The following is an 18,320-nucleotide window of genomic DNA, read 5'->3' on the forward strand; positions in this document are numbered from 1 at the left end:
CGCACGCACACACGCAGACGCAAGTAGCGCTTCAGAAATGGCGGCCGACGGTGGCAGTTCTTCGCTGCAGCTACCCTGCGTTTTTTCACCTAAATCACGACAGTTCTTAGCGCTGTGTGCCCAGGATGGCAGACTTCGCATTTGGAACACAGATAGTAAAACACTTCACCAGGAATACGTGCCTTCAGCTCATCTGAGTGCCACCTGTACGTGCATAGCCTGGGGACCATGCCGGACAGTCAAGGTACGTGAGGCTGTTGTTAGCGTCAGCAGCTAGCGAGGCCCGAATAAAGCTGCATTTGACAACGTGGTATAAAGGAGCGGTTGTTAAATCAAGAGAAGTGTTACTTTTCAAAGAGTGAAGTTTTTACTCAGCGCGGAAGGCCCTGACGCTTGCCGTTTGAAATGCTTTACGGAGCTGACAGACGTGGTTAGCGGCGGAGCCACGTTAGCAGCTCGCTAGTTTTCCACAGCTGCGAAGAGCGCACATGTTAGTCCCACATGGTGGTCCAAGCAAATAACGAACGTGTCTTAATTTCGTATATCATGGCGAAGTTAGTCTAAAAACTCTGAAAGTGGCGACTTTAACTAAAAGAGATGTTTTTCTTTGTCTTTAAATGGTTATTATTGTGTATTAACGAGTTATTGAAGTTAGCATCAGCTCAGCGGAGCTTCAGCGGCGTGTGCCACCATGACACTTCTAGAAGCAGGGTCCGCTAGCTGTACCTCAGTTTATCGAGGGGTAGTTTGTTAAAAGTTTGTTACGAGGCCAAAGTAAACATAAATTGGGCGCTGAAATCGAAGTACTGCAGTTTAAAATCCTCGGATGATAACTGATACTAGAAAACTAGTTTTCTGTTCTCGGATTTAGTTTTATGATTCTTTTAAATGTCATTAAGACGAAAAATCGTTTGCAATTTTTTTTTAGCAGTCACTGTGCTGCCGTAGAATTGGTTTAATATGTGGAACCATAGTACTAGGCACTAATGCCGCCGTATTCAGTGATGCACTGGTGTTTTCAATCCCCATACAGATTCCTGGCTTTGATTATATATTATATTGACTTGATACTCAGGACCTGAAAAAATGCTATTAATATATTATATATAATGTCATCACCTTAAATGTGCTTTGTGTCAGGAGGGGCCTCAGAGGAAGAAGAGGAAATCGGAGGCGGTGCAGGTGGAGGAGAAGGCAGACCTGTTGGCGATGGGCACAGCAGCTGGAACTGTGCTCATCTATAGTACAGCAAAGGGAGCATTGCATTGCACCCTGGTAAGTTTGGGACCTTGCATGCTTTACAAAGAATCGCTTCTTTGCAACCTTATGCAGGAGAAAAATGTTATGTTTTTTGTTTCTTTGTATTTTTGTCTTTTGTCAGAGTTAATTTTTTTAGCATTACACTCACTTTTTTCAAATATAATAGGAATAGTTGTTTACAGTTGCTAACTGTGCAATTATGTGTGCCAGGATGGAGCCCACAGTGGAGGAGTGAACTGTGTCCAGTGGCACCCTGAAGAAAGCTTATTATACAGTGGTTCAGATGACACAAACATTGTAGAGTGGGACTTGCAGACTGGCAAGACAAGAAGGTCAGTAACTGATTTCTCTTTGGGATAGTTTGTTTAAACCAAGAACAAATAACCAATCACTGATCAATACATTTCCTGTAATGATAACTGGTTAAAAACTGGTTTGTTAGCCTGAAAATTACTTCTGATGTTTGCTATTTAGGCTCTCTTTATTTGTTCATGCTGCAACACATATTTTTAAGCTATAATACAATTAGTTGCCATGGTTTTGTAAAAACCTGTTTTACATTGTTTGATAGATATCCCTTTAAAGTCACACAATGTTATCTAGTAATGAATTTGTCAGAATTTGTATTTGTGCAGCCAGAACTGTTAGAAAAGAACAGTCCAACACGGTGGTGGACGGTGTCATGCTCACTGTCACAGGCTTCTTTAACACATTTGGACTTGAATGGGTTCCTACATTTAAACAAGACAGTACTTAGAAGCATAAAAGTTAATATCTGAACACTTGAATGTTAAGAGAAGTTCTAAATACATCTATGTGACATTGCAAGTTTGTTTGTGAGAAACACTTGAAGAGTTCACACCTGAAAATCTGTTTTTCAAAAAGGATGTCACATTCTGGGTATAAATCATGTCCTTAAACTGTTTACATTTTTGACACTAAACTATCCTTCACATAGAGCATATATTGTAATATTACCTCTTAAAATTGCACTGTTTCCGAAAGGACGTTGTTTGATCCTAGAAACAACACTGGTGGTGTGAAAAGTAAGAATGTGGTTCCAGCTTAAGCAGGCCTGTCTTTCACAGACCCACCAAGGCCTAAAATACACCAGCATCATTGAACGTTATACCATCAGACATTTACTATCGCTATATTTCATCATGAAAGCTTCTTGTCTGGTGACAGATATATTAGCTACACAGGCACAGTCAGCAGCAACAATCATGAGCACTAATGTCACCATGAATCTTCACTTGATGCTCAGTAAAGCCCATTCGAGGTGCACAAAGTGGGTTGGAGAGTGTTTGTTTCTTGCTGTTATTAGGAGAGAGCGCCAGTAAATAGTATGCTGTTGGCCATAAACTTTTTAGGTTCATCACTTCAGTAGGAGAAAGAATAATGCAGTGATAGAAAACGCAAAGGTGTTTCTCACACATCACACTTCACAAGTCATTATCTTCTTTTTGTTGGTGCAGTTAGTGGAGCATAGTCCCTTCATTTTCGTTTAACTGCTTGCATCAACCAAACGAGTTCTACTTTGGTCATTGTGTGGCCAGCTGTCTGAAGTTTGTCAAAGTGGTGAAAGTGCCATTCAGGTCCAGCTTTCCACATCGATCTTTGCTAACCTTAAAAAGACTTCAATTTGATTCAGACTTAAATGGTTTTTCACCATGTGCTCACTAGAGCAGTTTGTGGTTTAAGGGATAAGAAAAAAGTTGTTTTTGTTTTTTTTCTTGCTGTTTTTAAAATGGTGAATGGTTTGCTGATATTTAAAGCTGATCACGAGGAAAGAGGAGAGGAAAGTGCTTTAATGTGGTTTCTATGACATCAAGAAGAAAGCCTGAAAAAAACTTAAACTTAGGAGATGTAGTCAGCTGCCTCTCCAATGAGTCTTTCACCCTGCAGATGAGCTCGAGCTTCACTGCCTTGGACTGCAGTTGGCCTTGTTCTTCTCTTCAGCTTCAGTGAGCTTCACTTACTCTCACATGGCAGTACTCTGCCTCATGCAGGTTCTGGTTAGTGGCCTTGCTCACAGTGGCTCTCCAGAGTGGATTGAGAACTAGAAGATGTAGTCCTAAATACGGGACTTGAAATATGTATGACTGCAGGACAAGATTCTCTCTGGAGAAGCAGCTGAATGAGGACAGCTACAAAACAATAAGTCTAAGAAATGGAGGGGGGAGTGCCAAAATGAGCCACTAGATGTGTGTGGGTAGATGTTAATATATCATGGCAGCCCGCCCCGGTTAAGTTGTTTTATGGGAAAAGCTCGTAGTGAACCTAAAATTGTCATCGTCTCTCTCACAGTAAGTGGAAGGCAGACCGCGCAGCGGTGACCAGTTTGTGTGTGAGCCCCGATGGTAAACTGCTGCTGTCAGCTGGACACATAATAAAGATGTGGGACTTGGACACCAAGGAAGTTTACAGGGTGAGCTAAATTCCAGATTCTTTTATTATTATTATTATTATACATAAGTCACCTAATAAACTTTGTTTTAATGCAGATATGTTAGTCACACTCCAGAAGAGTCAGTATTGTACTATAGTGTTATAATAGTACTTTATTCGACCTGAACTCAGCTGTTTTTTGTTTTTGTTTTTTCCTTGCAGAAATTCACAGGCCACTCCACGGCTGTGACGACCCTGCGCTTTGCCACCACACGACCCCCTGACAGCAATGGCCTCTACTTTCTGTCAGGTGCTGCCCATGATCGACTGCTCAGTGTATGGTAAGTGCAGAGTTGATTTTTAGTACGTTTGATGTTGTGTAATTGAGTGCACGTATGAAAATGCACTGCAGTCAGACCTGCATGACTTAATTCAAAGCTATCTTACTGAAGGCAAGTACGAGAAGATGGAAAGGACAAGAACTCAGTGGTGTCCTTCACACTGACGGATGAGCCGCAGCACATTGATCTCGTTACATCCAACAGCAAGGAAGAGGTAATGCATTACTTCTCCTGTATGTTAAATTATTTGCAGTCGGTCTTTAACAGGGTAAAAAATAATAACTTGAAACAGAGTTGTAGACTAATAATGATATGTTGATAATGTTCTTCTCAATTACAAAATGAGAAAATGTTCATACATTTATTTTAGCAAACGCTTAGAACGATGATTTAAAGCATTTGCTAAAATGTGTCTTCTGTACTGAGATTATGTTAGAACTTTTGTTCTTAAATATTTCTTCATGATAGTTCTCGTGTGTGAACATTTTGGGTTTTTTTGTGTGTTTTACAGGCAGTGAGGCTGGCAGTGGTGTGTAAGGATGGGCAGTTGCACCTCTTTGAGCACTTTTTAAATGGGTAGGTTTCTAAAACACTAGTTTTATACAAGACAACGTATGGCAGTGCAAGGTAATGGGATGAAATATTTCAGCAATAAGCATTCATCTTCTGCTCAAGAGCTTAAAGGCTGTGTTGCACTTTTCATTGTTTATAACATTGTTTATTACATCCAAGTGGCTTCCTACAATCTTTGATCTTATACAAATGCAAAGTGGACAGGTTAAAAGAAAAAAAAAAAATCCTGACTGCATTTATCAAACCATAGACTGCAGTAGAGCCATGGATAGGCAGGAAAGTATGGGCTGACTGCAGTCTAATAAGACCTACATTTTCACGAGCATTAACACTAGCACTGAGATTAAAAAGCTAATAAAAGTGAGACAGCCAAAAGTAAAATGATGCAGAGAAAGCAGGAGAGAACAGGGTGAAACGGAAGGGCAGCATGAAAAATAAATAAATAAATGTGTGTTTTGACACGAGCAGGTAGCAGAGTGTCCTTGGCTGAGAGCAATAAAGAGAAGAATGAGTTGCACTGCACAAATAGTGCAAACTGGAGAACTGCCAAGCAAAATTTAAGCATAAAAACATTAAATTCTACTCTTTAGAAAGATGTGTTTTAAATGTTTCAGATCAGAAATTCTTAAACGATACAAAACATACATTTGTTCAGTTTTTCCTTCTGGCCATCACAGAAGAGCTCACATTGTCTCGGCCCCCTTTCTGCTACATAGTCATCAAAAAAGCAGTTAGTCACTCCATGGTGGATGAACTTGACTTTTACTTTCAAGGATCTGTCAAGGATCCACCAGACACACAAGGTGTCAGTTTTACAACAGCTTTTATTGTTCACTAAAACGAGCACAACAATGAATGGATTTACTGTAATCTCAACATTAAGTGTCCAAGTAACCCTCCAAAAGCCGGTTGCTTTCTTGCAGCTTGTTGATGTCCAAGTCATTGATTGTGATGTTTGAGAGAAGACTGGCTCACAGAGGACTTTGTGTAACTTTTGTTGCTAATTGTTCAATTACACCCGTCAGCATCAATCTCCACCCTGCAGTTTTTCAAGGTCCCTCAAAAGGACCACTTCTAAAAGAGATCCTACAACAAGCAAGCCAGACTGCCTAAATGGCCCTTTTAATAGAAAACAGACTGCTGTTCCACTTTATCTAGCTTAATAGTGTGCATGCCTCTCTCTGTGTACTCTTCTAATAAATGGTAAAGACATTAATTTTTCTAGTTTAATATACTTTGTTTTAATCACATTATTTCTTTTAAAATCAGAAAAGATAAGTGATGTCGTTACAATCTGAGACTTTGTGGCACCAGTGCCATCCTTTTGAAAAATTAGTCTAGAGCCCTGAAAATTGGTGCATTTGTAGCTGAGGAGCCCCTTTTCCATTAGTACCTACTCGCCAAGGTTTTCAGGGTTTTCTATTAGGTCATAATACCTGTACCAGGTACTAAAATAGTACCTACTCGGCCAGGGTTCCAAGTGACCTGAACAGGTACTAAAATGTGACGTCGTCAGACAGCATGCCACCGATTGGTTGGTCATTGGCACCCCTCAATGAGTCGGGAGAGTTCACAAAAAAATCAAATCACAGTACTATAAAATTTAAAATGTATGTCACATGGATTTCAGGTTGTATATATTAAATAACACCAAGTACATGTTCAGAAATTTTGTATGCTGTCTATGCTAATGGTTGGTTTGTCCCCTCAGCCCATGTAAGAAGCCCTTGTCACCATCGTGTACGGTGCAGATGTCAGACACAAAGGAGTCCCCGATGCCGATCCCACTGCTAGCAGCGGTGCTTGGAGCGGATACTCGAACTGTGATGCTGGCATACGGCAGCCACCTACAGCCAGTAATGGAGAAAGTGGTGAGTCTCCTGAAGGAAATCGAAATACGTGATGTTATATAATAAGTAACCTGGACAGTCATGTGTTCTGTTTTTGTGTTTTTTGTTGTTGTTGTTTGTTTGTTTGTTTTAATAGCCAATATGACAGTTCTTTCCTCATACGCAGGAAAATTTTCAACTAATTTACAGTCTTTGTTTAATCTGGGAAATTTTAATGAAGTAAGTTGATGTCCTGGTATATCATCTTGTACAGTATAATTAATAAAAGCTACTTTTGGCTGCTAGCTTATTCACAAGGGGTCATATTTGGTTTGGCAGATTGCTTTTTTTTTTCTTTTTTTTTTTTTTAAATCTACACTGGATAGCCTTCCTGACACAGCCCTAAAGAGATTTGTGTCTCCTCTCAGGATCAAGTTGGGGCTCTTTCGTTTATTAGGCAAATGCGTAAACCACTATACAGAAACTGGCAAAACATCTGTTGAAGTGGAATTCATGCTCACATTAACACCCCAGTCATGCGTGGGCTACCACTAACCTGATATGAGCTGCATGTTTTAATTAGCACCCTGATCACTTGAACAAAAGTCATGGTAGCATTCTTATTGGGCCCCATTAAACTATATTAAAATATTACTTTAAAGACTGCATCAGTATGAATACATGTACTAGAATTATCAGATACACACATGTCAGTACCTGCCTAGTGTCTCTGCAACAAAGTTTCTTTAACATTAAAACGGTGCTTGTTTTGGATAGTGCCATTAAGACCAAAACCTCTACAAATACCATTATATTTTGACAGCTCAATTTGCAATGTGATGCATTTCATTAATTCCCAGTTTGGTCCCTCAGTTTCATAAAGGGACATGGGCAGGTCAAGCTTGGTGTCTATACCCACTAAAGCTGTAGTCTCAAGATTGGCCAAATTCTCATTGGTCAGACAATCACCAGGATTACTTTGAGAAGAAGAAAAGCATGGCATCATTAGCCTTACAGGGTTGGTCAATAATTCTTTGGCAGCACAAGAACGGAGCACCTGTGGAAACAGCTTTGGACTTTGTCCATCAACAGGAGACTGCTAGGGCTGATTTGGTTCATTTTAACATTTACTACACATTTGTCCAACGATGAGGAGGTTAAATGTCTCACAGAGTAGTGTCTGAAAAATAACCTTATGCTGAATAGCCCTAAGACTAAATATGTCATTGTGCCCTTAAGAGCTGCAAAGACCACAAAATCCACACTTTACATAAATGATGAAGAGGTGAAAATCGTGTTATCAAATATTTGTGTGTTTACATCCGTTCTCTCTGAGGAAGCTGCATCAGGCTGTGCACTCACTGGGTGAATTTCTTTAGGAGCACAGTAGAGAGCTTTTTATTGCCATGATTTTATAATTGTTTTTCTTATTACCATTTTTTGTGTCTTTTAGAACTACTTTTATCCTTTGCCGTTGGTTGATTCTCTCCAAACAGAATTTCATTGCGTCTTTCTACACTGAAAAATAGAGAATGTTAATTCTTAAGTAGTGAGCTCAAATTACAAACGCCGTCATCTTCAAAGAGGACATCTGTGTGGCTGCGTTCTATTAAACAGGCCGGCCAAACAGCTGGAGTAAACTTTGCAAAAAGGCAGCAAGGCACATCTCGTCCGGCTCTAGGGTCTAATGGTAGTATTAGTTATGGGAACATTAAGCTGGATGATCAGTGTTCTCTCATTTAAAATAAAAAATGATTTATTGATGGGAATTGTTTATTTTTGTTCATGACATGAAGCCCATAAGTTATTCATTAATATTTCATGTGCTGCTATCACCAGTTGATGTAATTATAGGCTGGTGCACACTTGCCAGCTTCTCTCTGGTTATCATTTCATTCTAAAATGTGATGTTCAAATGATTTAATACAATCCAAGTAATTGCCTTTTATGTTTGTTTATAAGTCCTTTAGGCTGATAAGGCTGCCGGTAGCATGTACCTCATACACTGGCACATTTTGTTAATTAAGAGATAACATATAAATGACAGACCACGGTCGCTTTAACAGATTACTGCATATCTCATGTCTGAAAAAAGGACTTGGAGGTGATGAGCGCCTGACAGTGTACAGCTGATGAATAATACAGCGTTGTTTTTGTCCGTAATATTCATCAGGATTGGTCACACTTACCTGTCAACCTTCTTTTCTCTCATCTGTGCAGGAGATCAACACAGCAGAGAGACATGTGTGTTTGACCCGGGATGTTCAGACCACTTTGTCCCTTTCCATGGAAACCACAGTCTCCAAGGTAACAATCAAGTCTTCATTTTCTTCACTATGTCAAGAAGACTGGTCTGGACAGGTTATTTGCCAGTCCATGTGCACTCTAGATAAACTCCCAACAGTTCGAGTCACAGAAGTGGAGGGTAAAAAAAAAAAAAATTATGAAATTGCTTCTTCCAGGTGAAAACTCCAATTGTGAATGCCAAGAGCAAAGTGCTGGTCCCAGGACTTCCTGGTCACAAAGCCCCACTTAAAGGAACCTCACAGGGATCAGAGAAGAGGAAAAAAGACACCAAAGAGGTAGGCTCAGACTCCGGATGAGTGCATCTGTCGGTCTCTCTGATTCGGACAGCTTTTTGGCTTCGGCCCCAAAACGACTAAATGAGCATAAATGTCTCCACCACATGGTTGGCTCAGTGATTAGTCACACACCAATCAGTCAGGAGAGGCTGTTAATATGGGCTCAAATTGTGGTCATAAATATTTTGTACTCGTAAATCAGTTTTGTACTTGTGAATCAGGATTTGTATGTGTAAAAAGAATTTGTGTGTGGACTTAAAAATAAGTGTGAAACTCTGCTCTCAAGTTACAAGTACGAATTTTGACCCTATTTTTCTTCCTTTCAGCTGATTGGTCAATGTCATGTCAATCACAAATGTATTAAGCACATAAACCTGTGACACAAAAATCACCAAACTCGGACCACCACAGACTGTTTTCCTTCGTGGTGATGAAGGAAAACACTGGGCTGGCATGTAAAAGGGCATTTATTCCCTCAGGACCTGAAGCCCCATAAAGCACCCCTCCAATAGCCAAACCCATCTGTTCTCTGATTGGATTGTTAAATTTGTGATGGCCATGACATTGGCCAATCAGATGAAAGGAAGAAAAATGGTGTCAAAATTCGTACTTGAAACGTGAGAGCAGAGTTTCACACGTATTTTTTTTGGCTAAGTCCACACACAAATCTTTTTTTAAGCACACACAAATTCTTTTTACACATACAAATCCTGATTTACAAGTACAAAATATTTATGACCACAATTTGAGCCCATATGTTAACAGGTGATTTATTATGAGAAGGACATGGTTACAGTGAAAGCGCATACATCCTCATCTAACCCACTCAAAAACCTGGTTAATGATAATGCATCTGATCATTTGTCATTCTGCAGTAGAGGGTTTCTTTGTTTTTTCTTAAACTGCTGCTTCCTCATTCGACATTGTTCATTCATGCGAAAGGTTCAGAAACCTGAAACTCTCTCAAAGGTTAATCACACTTACTAAAATTTATGCATATGTGCTATTTTAAGTGTTATAGATGTTTCTGTTTTTGATGTAGTTTTGGTACTAAAGTCTGTTTTGAAGTTTGCAAACCCCCTGGCTAAAATATAACTCTGCTCCTCTGCAGATGTCAATAGCAGAGCGGCTTGGTGAAATTGATCTGTCTACAGTCTCTGAGAAAGGAGCATCTAAAGGGACGGCTTCGTTACAGACAGACAATTTTGCAGTACTGCTGGTGCAGGGCCTGGAGAGCAATGATGCTAGCATCCTGAACGTAAGTTCTCCTTACAGAGTCTGAGCGAAGGCTTAAAACTTTGAGGTTGAAAACAATCTCAGTTGATTCCGGTGATAAAATTCAATATCAACCCCCAAAACATATTTCAAAAAAATCTTTGAAACCATCTGTGAAAGCGTTGACTTTGATCAACTTCCCACAGTAATGCGAGGTGAAAATAAATGGAGCCCGTTCTTCTGGCATGTCTTGGGTTTTACATTAACTTGTTCTGTGCAAACTTCTTTTCCCCCCTTTGCTCCTAAAGAAAGTTTTCCAGACTCGCAAAGAGATGGTAATAAAGAAGACGGTGGCTCGGTTACCCCTCTCTGCAGTTCTACCATTAGTGGAAGAAGTAAGTGTCCCCTTTATGGTCAAAAAGCAACAACTTGTGTTCCTGTGAAGGGATGGGATGGTCATGATTTTTCAGCTTTCATCAACTTTTTAACATTTATGTCAGCACCTGGTAGTACATATTAGGCTCCACAATCAAAATACAAAAACTAGACAAATGTTGCACAACCTTATTAGAAGTTTTTGGCTCTCCGTTTTTTTTGTTTTTTTTTTTATCTTTGTGCCGTAGCATCTAAGAGCTAAGAGTCTTGAACTTCCCATTCCTACTACAAAGCTACATTAACCTGCATCTGTGTTTTGTCCTGTTGTCAACATTTGTGAGTGAACTCATGTTAACTGGATTTTTTAATAAACCCTGTATCTCCTCTGCAGCTCACGAAGAGGCTCCAAGGGCACCCGTTTACGTAAGTGAAAGCTTGACGGATCAGCTCGGCATTTAATTAGCTTGAGTTCAGTGTTTGTCCACATCAGACATTAGTCACTGATGCAGTTATTTGTACTGCTGCTTTTTATTCTGCGCGCCTCTGGCATATGGCATCATAGCGAGTGCTGCAAGAATGAGGCCAAAACTAAGAAGTGAGCTAACATTTTGGAACTGTGTTGGTCTCATTAAGTGTTTCATTAGATGATCAAGACAAGCTTAAGACATTTTTGCTTTTGTGCTACAATACACAAAATGCACAAGTAAATTCCTCCCACGTGAATTTTAAAGTTAAGGCGTAATACATGAAAGGTGTTTGCTATCAAACAGCTAAATGAAACTATGGAAAGCTGTTGGGAGAGTTACATGGAGGTTGAAGTATTTTGATTATAGCATAACATTGGCATTTTACATTTATGCTTCAAAAAATGTTTGTAGATTATCCTGCTGAAAAAAATATTCAAGTGAAACCATAATATCCCACAGAGCTTGTGGAAGAACTGCTAACTAACTGAAAGGTGTACAAAAATCACTGTCCCTGCCTCACTCTGAATATGAAGCTGGTCTGGTCCCTTTGCTTGACAGCATATACATTTGTTCTTTCTTACAGGGCATTCTTAATGGTACGGTGGCTCAAGGCTGTACTTATGCACCACACATCATACCTAGCATCGGTGAGTTCACTCTGCCTGCACTCGCTTTAATATCTGCACTGTCATTTGTGTAGTGACACATTCCAACAGCGCTTATTGATGCATAAGGCCAGAAAGCAGCCATTCATATTTAATGAATGCATATTGGGATGTAGATTCGTGGTGTCTGACCATCAGTGTGGCTCTGACTAAAAATATCCTCACAAGCAGGAGGTGCTTTGATTGACATTCAGCTTTCTAACCTGCTGTTCATACCACTCTAAACAAGAGGAAAACTAGCTTTTTGTTGACCCTTCTGCTTCCACAAAACAGCTGGAATGTCATTATAATTTTAAATGTAAGCTGAAGCCTGGCTTGCTTCATGTAAATATCACCTGAAAGGAATGGTTAGCAGAGGAGACGAAGCTTTGGCAGAAGCCACTTTGGGTGCTTTCTTGTTGTCTGCTGAAATGTTTTTACCTTCAGCTGATCCATCTGTGTATCCAACAGCTGCCAGACCTTGTTACCCAGCTGGGAGTCCTTTATCACATGATTGAGAGCAGAGTGAAGATGTTCCACAAGCTAACAAAGCTGCATGGGAAGCTTTATCTCCTAATGACACAGGTAAGTGCCAACATATGCAGTGTTGTGCACAGTATCATTAGCTTTAAGTATTTTCAAATGACTGGATTTTGAGTGTTAGAGGGGTGAATTGTGTGTCAGGGACGACTTAGATGGCTTCCCTCACGAAGCTGCTGTGTTTAGCGGCACCCTTAAAATGCAGAATGTCCTCCCCGCTCACTCTTGTTTGACGTTTAACTGTGAAATACATCAAATCCAGGATCCGGTGTGAGATAGAGGCATGGTTTGCATTTGAGGACAAGTAAAGGATGAATATATTGAATTGTGTCAAAACAATAAAAGCCTAATGTTTTTCTGTTTAGATTTATTTAGAGAGGAAAGTTTGAATGGAGTGTTTTGTTTTGTTTTCTTCCTTTCCTGCAGTTATGCTCCTGTAGGCAGTGTCAGTTTTACATTATGTTCTTCCAGTAATGTCTACATAATGAAGATCCATTTTACTAGTAAATATTACAGCTTATTCCTTGAGGGAAAGACTTCTTTAAATAGGCTGTGTATAAATAACAAATGTGCTGATGTATGCAGAATGATTGTTATGTTTCAACCTATTATTGAGTAGCTGCACAACATTTGTTTAAAATCACCTCCAGAAGTCTGTGTGTAGATTTGTAAAGAAGCTTTAAACATTGGAAACATGTAACTGTAGTAACAAAAATGATATGATAAAATGGAGACTAGGCTGTCCAAAACAAAGGGTCTTTCCTTATACATACATTAGGAATGTGACGCATCATTCAAATCAGTGTTTGAGGACTACAGTCTGACTTCACAGGAGCTTTCTTTATCACACAAAGAACGCATGTCATTGTCTTCTCCCCGCTGCTGCTCGTACACACCTGGGAGCTGTGAGGCTGTGAAGACACAGGCAGAAAAGTTTGCATGTTGTTTCTAAACATTTGGTGACTGCTTTGAGAGCTCCAGGTGATCGGTTTTGTAAAACTGAACTCGGCTTTGTATTGTTCAGCGTTTGATCCAGAAAGATCCTCTATTTATCCCTCAGGGGAAATTATTTTGCCACAGCAGCCTTAAATGCAAACCACAAATCCCAGAACTTAAATTACCCAAACAAGATAAGAAGCAGACAAATTAGACAGTGGTGTAACTACACTGTAACAAACAGATGTCACACTATGCATGTACAATTTTATGCAGATATGAAAAAATCGCATCCTTTAAGGCTATTTTTCACAGTGTAGTTAATAATCAGCCAACTGTAAGGTAGTATAAGAATAGATTGCATATAGTTGAGATAAGTATATCCGTAGCAGTGTGACATTTCTCTCAGACACAGCCATTCTGTCTGATCTTGGATACACCAGAACAGTTTATGCTATTTGTATCCATAATAGCTCCTGAAAGTATATAATGAACACTCTGGCAATGTACACTTTTAGTAATAAGATGGCAGTTTCTTTATGAGCTGAAATGGAAGAGTATAAATCCCAATGTGGCAAAAACATGTTAAACACACTGATTTGAGTTTAGTTTGTAGGTTTTGGGCGCTGGATGTGTTTGGTTCTTTTAGTTTTGTTTCTTTAGTAAAACCAATAAAATCCCCCCCCCCCCCCTTTTTTTTTTTTTTGTCTAGTTGTAATTACAAACTGTGCACACATAGTAATGCTGTATAGGTATGTGATATTGAAAACTGTTTAAGTGAAAAAGCATTTTGCTTGCAGGTAGAACAAGAAAACATGTTTCAACCGTGTATTTTTATAGTCAAGTTTTTAATGTTGAGTTGAAAAAAAAAGAGTCCTGTGCTGTATCTAAAACTGTTTTCCCTTTCACCACTAGATGGCGACAAGTGACAGCAGCAACATGGTTTCAGATGTTGACCACACAGCTAAGCTGGTCTATGAAGACGGTAAGTGTTTTTTCTTCTGTTTAGTTTCACTAACCTCCCCAATCTCACCTTTCTCCTCTCAAACTTACCTCTCTTGTGGCATCAGTTCCTTCAGATTTCATGCAGATCATTGTTACCTGCGAATAATGCAGTCCGTCGAGCAGAGGGTGTGGTAGCTGACTGTATTAAAATACTCATCGTTTTTTCAGCCTGTACTCTATCTCTTGTACATTTTCAATGGGTGATTGACTGGATTGACTTCTTGAAGGTGATGGAGTGCAACAGGTTACATCGATGCCCTGCTTAAGTCTCCGCACTGCTACACTATTGTCTTCTCATTATTTTGACTGGCATTCATTATCTTGTCATTTCACCTCAACTCATCTGGGACTCTGGCTGAAGACTGCGCTGAATCGGTTAAGATTTATGAAAACAGCGTTGGCCATCATGCAGCCACTCTTGGCAATGCATTGCACGGAAACATGACTCCTGTTGCCTGGCAACCTGACCGGCAGCGTTCAGATCCTCCCCTTTGAGCGAACAACAAGGCCCTGCTCTGTTCACTCTCATTTCTCATTACCGTACTGTATAAAACGCTTTATTGAGCCACATAGAAAATTGGCTTTCATGAAATAATTAACCTGCGCCTTGAGTTCCAATATCCTCGTCAGTGGTCCAGGATGTGAAGGTTCATTGAACAAATAAAAAAAGTTCATAAAAGAAGCTGCTGAACAGGAAGCAGAACTTTGTTCTTAGTGTCAGGAATGACGCTGTGCTCTGAGCTTATTATGGGTCCAACTTGGGAATCTGACAGGAAGCTTTAAACTGCCAGACTAGTTAGTCAGGAACAGGAATGATTAAGCCATCTCTCTGCTACCTAATTGTGTTAATTGTTGTTTGTATGAGTAACATTAATTATACATTGATTAGTCCCGGGCACGATGCAGATAACACTGCCAGTTAGAAAATTGTATTTGTCATTTTGTTACATAAATGCTGCATTTTCACAAGTGGCAAAACTCTTAAAAAAATGTATCCCTTGCTCCAAACACACACTCACAGAATAGCTTAGAGCATCTTACAAGGATGATCGTGCACTTCAATTTGTGTCCACTTTTCTTTACATGGTTTGTAAAATGGAGCTTTCTTTAATGTCAGCCGGCGTCATTACCGAAGAACTGACCAGGTTCCTCTCACTACTTGGCCTTTTAGACTGTACATAAAGGATGGATGAAGCTAAGAAAATGCTGCAGTACTGAATTGCCTTAACCCTTTGTTCTGGGCAGCTGGGGACAATGACTCTTGAACTTTATCTTACTTAATCTGACCTCAGTGATATCTTTTCTGATCAGTTTATGGTCCGAGTTGCTCATTTCAGTTCATGAAACAGAATGTTTATCTTTTAAAATATGGTAATTGAGTCAAATAGGAGGATCAAGTCGGGTATGCTGCCCAATAGGGATGTTCCTGACTAATTTCTTAGTTGGGAAAAAAAAAAGACGAACCGACTAGTCTAACACAAAGAAACACACAGATATCAAGCTACATTTGAGAACCCTTTGATGGACGGCTAAACAAAGGTATTTGAAACCATTAATCAAATTCTTCAATAATGCAGACTTTGCTGCTTAACTGTGCAGCATCTCGCATTGTGAATTGCAGGAGAGTGTCAGATGCTGTGTCTTGCGCTGTTGAACACTTACATACTTTAAAAGCATTTAATGTCTTGTTTTATAAAATCCTGAGTATAACTTGATGTAACCATGTTGACATAGTGCTGTTGTAATTTTTACTTACCGAGGCTTTAAAAAGCATCGATTTTTGTTTTTAAAATGAGGCAGCAACCCTCTTTATGATGTCGCCCTCCCAGTGTCCCATATATTCACGGTGATTACTCCTGCCTGGTTTTACTGTTGGACAGCATGTAAGCATATTTACAGTTATGACATATAGCAGCAGAGTGTTTAGCGAGGTCTGTAACCAAGTCTGGCTGGTCAGTGTGCAGGCAGCAGACAGTGACTGGCTGTTATAATGGGACAGATAGAACCATCAAATCATAATGACCTCCAACACTCCTGCATCATAAAGTTCATATTGTTGTCACAACTAAATGGCCCTGCTGTAGTGTTGAAATGCAAATACCTTCCTTCACTCTGTATGAAATGTAAAGAACTGAAGCATGAAACACTTCCTTCCTTCCTTCCTTCCTTCCTTTATTACCTTTGTGGAAGGTTTGTGTGGAATAAAAACTTGTTTGGCTTTGTCAGCTGATTGATTTGTTTTCCTGTGCCTGCGCTTTCCAGAGTCATCTGATGAAGACGAGGCCTCTGGTGATGAAGGTCTTCCCGATGAAGACTCTGATGTAAGTTAGACTAGAAATTTACATTCTTAATGAACTGTTTTTCCAGCTCTTCCTCGTGCTATTTTTGCACATTAAGGCAGTGTAAATTTGATGAGACACAGCAAACAAATATCAGCCAGTGCCATCTATGACTTTGTAGAAGCTTTGCAGATATTAGGCAACACTGGTGCTGGGAAGAAAAACAAGTAGATTAGTACCCCTCATGCTGTCAGGCTGTCCATTTCTGAGTTAAGCTGAAGTCTTATATTTGTGTGTCCTTCTCAGCACTGGGAGGAGGATGAGGCGGTGGAGGAGGCGATGACAGAAGACAACCAGGAGGAATCAGAAGACGAGGATCCCGACAGCAGAACAGAATCCAAAGCAAACGGCGAGGAGGATATGGAGCATGGAAATGAGAGTGAAGAAGAATGAGAACACAAACACCAATCAAACATAAAACGGACCTGAAAGAGTTACATATACTTTCATTTTATTTTCATGCATTTGATTTTATTATTGGAATAGAATGCAATTTTGCAGAATCAAGGGACACATTGAAATGAGGCCAGATGGCCCCCCTGCCTCGCTGCAGCTCGGTTCAGCCGTGGGTTTGGAAATGTCGAGCTTGTCTCTAAAAACTGAAAGTTCCTCGACTGATTTCGTCCGTCTGCACTCCGACTTTACACCCCGATGTGTTTGCATTGACTGCCAGGCTAATTTGGTTGTGTTTAGTTGGCCTACGTTCTTGAATCTGCATTCCAAATTTGATGTCATAATGTTAAAATGGTATAAGTATGTATGTTCAGCTTTTCATTTACAGCACTGTGTGATCGGTTTATTTTAACTCAACTCTGTAGGCTATTTGAAACACCTGCAGAAATGCAAACACAGAGCAGGAGTGGAGTTTGGATGTAGCCTCCCTATCCCGGGGTCTGTTTGTGCAGAATACCAGAGGTGGGATTGCCAGGCAGGACCATACATCATGTCCCCCGCAATGTAAATCTGTATGTACAGTGAAGTGTTTGTATGAGCTCTTCCATCTACAGCCACCCCCAAAAAACCTTGGGATTAAATGAACTCCTGTAAAGTCTCCTAAATGCTGTTTATTTTTTCTTTTTCGTTTTTTGTGTTTTTTACCGCCTTCAGTTTTGTTTCAGATTTGCAGCCTTCTCGTTTTTAAATGTGTTCTTTTTGTGTTTAATATCAGGGCATGTCTTTATGTCCACTGCCTACCACCCATAGTCACAGGGGCAACAGAGGACAAGAAATTGTGAACTTTGCTCGAGTAGGTGAATAAATGGGTTTTCAAAGTGGCTTGTGGTTTCCAGGGTCATGGACATATTTTAGAAATGTAGGCAGCTTCAGAGTTGAGATGGGTATGTTTTATAGACACTCATTAAGAAAAGATTGATGTAGCCTCTATTTCTGTAAAATGAAGCAAATATGGAAGTGCCTTAAGCTTGCATTTTTTTATTTATTTTTTTTCTAATGGCCAGCCTAGAGGGGGGGCAGCAGCTCTGGTTGCAGAAAATTGTCTGATTCTATAAAAGTCTAAGAGAAAACGGTCCTACAGCTCACTTGATTTATGACCCGAGTAAAAATTTTCTGATGGGTTTACGGTCTCAGTCGCTAGTTTCAAGTCTTATTGAATACAACATAATTTATTTTTGCCTTTTAAGGCATTTGTTTGACATTTATTTGAAAGTGGGAAGAAAGTGAGGGAATGACGAGCAGCAAATGGCCCGGGGCGCACAAACCAGGGCAGCTACAGAAAAGACTTAAACCATCAGTACATGCTTACTCCACCAGTTTAAAGAAGAATTCACAAGTATGTGTTAGGCCAGGGTTATAGACAGTTTTGG

At 39.9% G+C, this 18,320-nt stretch overlaps 1 protein-coding gene across 1 annotated transcript; it reads left to right on the top strand.

Annotated features, from left to right (window-relative positions):
- Positions 1–18,010, top strand: wdr43 (WD repeat domain 43). Its single transcript, XM_063497966.1, has 18 exons — positions 1–244; positions 1,141–1,275; positions 1,471–1,592; positions 3,571–3,691; positions 3,874–3,992; positions 4,104–4,206; positions 4,504–4,568; positions 6,277–6,436; positions 8,615–8,701; positions 8,857–8,976; positions 10,088–10,234; positions 10,500–10,586; positions 10,958–10,989; positions 11,617–11,680; positions 12,149–12,262; positions 14,069–14,138; positions 16,421–16,479; positions 16,744–18,010. Exons 1-18 carry the CDS (start codon positions 38–40, stop codon positions 16,888–16,890), a joined length of 1,959 nt encoding a protein of 652 aa, XP_063354036.1. The 5' UTR covers positions 1–37; the 3' UTR covers positions 16,891–18,010.
- Positions 18,011–18,320: the final 310 nt, after the last annotated feature.

Source organism: Pelmatolapia mariae, linkage group LG16_19, assembly GCF_036321145.2.
Source record: "Pelmatolapia mariae isolate MD_Pm_ZW linkage group LG16_19, Pm_UMD_F_2, whole genome shotgun sequence".
NCBI classification, from domain to species: Eukaryota; Metazoa; Chordata; class Actinopteri; order Cichliformes; family Cichlidae; genus Pelmatolapia; species Pelmatolapia mariae.

What these genes read in the sequence shown, in the direction of transcription:
- wdr43 (XM_063497966.1), top strand. Translation starts at nt 38, where the DNA reads ATGGCGGCCGACGGTGGCAGTTCTTCGCTGCAGCTACCCTGCGTTTTT. An exon ending in ACACCAAGGAAGTTTACAGG is followed by an intron (nt 3,692 to 3,873) that starts GTGAGCTAAATT and finishes TTTTCCTTGCAG; the next exon opens with AAATTCACAGGCCACTCCAC. An exon ending in TTCCCGATGAAGACTCTGAT is followed by an intron (nt 16,480 to 16,743) that starts GTAAGTTAGACT and finishes TGTCCTTCTCAG; the next exon opens with CACTGGGAGGAGGATGAGGC.